The sequence below is a fragment of the Saprolegnia parasitica genome (genome assembly GCF_000151545.1).
Source record: "Saprolegnia parasitica CBS 223.65 unplaced genomic scaffold supercont2.452, whole genome shotgun sequence".
NCBI classification, from domain to species: domain Eukaryota; phylum Oomycota; class Saprolegniomycetes; order Saprolegniales; family Saprolegniaceae; genus Saprolegnia; species Saprolegnia parasitica.
In genome coordinates, this window is record NW_012156846.1 from 339 (window position 1) to 2,202 (window position 1,864).

Here is a 1,864-nt window from a genome sequence, read left to right on the forward strand (position 1 = left end):
TAGATGCGCCCAAGATTGACTGGGACTCGACTCTATCCGCGAATTCGCAACGGTCAGGGCGAGAGCTCCGCAAGGCGAATGCGCGGGAGGGCCAATGTCGTCTCATCTTGTTGACGACCACCAGTGTACTCGATGGGCCCGAGGCATTGGGTGCAAAGAGCGGCGCGACCACCAACCGGCATTTCCACAGCAAAGGATGCAAGACAGTGGGCATAGTTTAGCCCTGTGGGCTTTATATATGGTACTCCGGACCATTGCTGATCGGCCACCCCATCTGGGCTGTCGAAGCGATGATCTTGTCGGTCAAGCTCCACTACTGCCGACACCTTGCTGTGCAGCAGCGTGTACGTGCTTGGCGAGCAAACCCTCGTATGTAGTGGCGGCGATGCTGTTGACAATACACAGGGTGAACCTCCGTGACGTGGCAGCTTGGCATGGCGTGCTGCGTCTTGTATCCGGATAAGAGTTGAGTGAAAATAGATATTTGTGATGTAATAAAAGACTTATTAATACGAAGTACTAGTACGACAGTTAAGTAGTATTAATAATACGACTAAATACCAACCGGTGTGGAGCCCCATGGTGGAGCCCTAAGAGCAAGGGCATCGACACCAGTTGGACATGTGTTTACTAACCGGCCAGCGGATACGCCATGCAGACTAACCGGTTATTACTCGAGCCGTCACCGTACGACCGGCTCCTGGGCAGAGCGCAATGGGCAAAGTCGGGGACAGCGAATCTCTAAAACATGTAATAGTATAACCACCAATACGTTGGCATATACAATGCTCTAATGCACATCGTTCCTACTCGACTGTGCGCTATAGGATCCTCGATCAACAATCACCGAATGAGGCACGAGTTGGCTCTTATGTGGCGCCTCGACTTGTGCCCGAGGTTGCCTTGGATTTTACATGCACAAGTTGGCTCTTCTTGATCGCTTGGTCAACCGCAGACAAGTTGTCCAACGGCAGTGCGTACATCGCCGGCGTAAACAGTGCGTGCGTCGACGGTATCTCTGCCACGTTGGGTCGTGTGAGCGTAAACGTCCGCCACGTTTTGATGTCGAGGCCGTAATAGATCCCGTTGTAGCGCACGGACACGAGCCCGTTGAGCGCAGCAGACGCGCGGTCGAGGTAGTAGACGTCTTTGTAAATCCACTTGGTGCTCAGAAAGAGATACTTGGCGCCAGCGTAGAGCAAGAGCGACTCGGCGCGGTTCTTTGGCGGCTTGCGCACGAGCCAGCGCATGAGCCCAAACGTCACGACGTTCAGAACGCCGACCAGCAGCACGAGCAGCGCGACGCGTTCCCAGACACCAATGACGACCTCGCCGCCACTGCACACCATCTGAAAGTCGACTTCAGCAATCGCACACGTGTGGCCGAGTGACGCCGTGTGCGTCACGGGCGACAACGTACTCAGCAGCGCCGTCACGCCTGTCACGAGAAGCCCGTTGGGCGTCACGTAGAGCGCTGTGTGCTCTTTGGTCCAGATCATCAAGACGTCGTTGACAATCGCGACAAGCCAAGAGACTTCGCTCGCCGCAAGACACGTCTTGTACCACGGCACGTCGGTCGAGTGAAGGTAGCTCATACTGCCAACCACTTGGAGGTCCAGCGACCCGGTGCAGAGCACGGCCATGGCGGTAAGCGATCGCAGAAAGAGCAGCGGGCGACCGACCCAGACGATGCCACCGACGCGACTGAGCTCGAGCATGTTCATGCCCTCGGCATACCCTCTCGATGCGATGATGTAGACGCACGCCAAGACCGCGATCGAAAGCACGACGAGCGTCACGTACATGGCGCCGGTCCGAGCGTACGTGGCCATCGTCGTCGGGATCTCCCACGGCGCCACGCCTT

At 56.4% G+C, this 1,864-nt stretch overlaps 1 protein-coding gene across 1 annotated transcript; it reads right to left on the reverse strand.

Moving 5' to 3' along the window:
• Window positions 1-827: 827 nt before the first annotated feature.
• On the reverse strand, window positions 828-1,805 carry SPRG_16968 (hypothetical protein; the record flags this gene model as incomplete). Its single annotated transcript, XM_012356386.1, has 1 exon — window positions 828-1,805. The coding sequence occupies one exon, from the start codon at window positions 1,803-1,805 to the stop codon at window positions 870-872; it is 936 nt and encodes a 311-aa protein (XP_012211776.1). The 3' UTR covers window positions 828-869.
• Window positions 1,806-1,864: the final 59 nt, after the last annotated feature.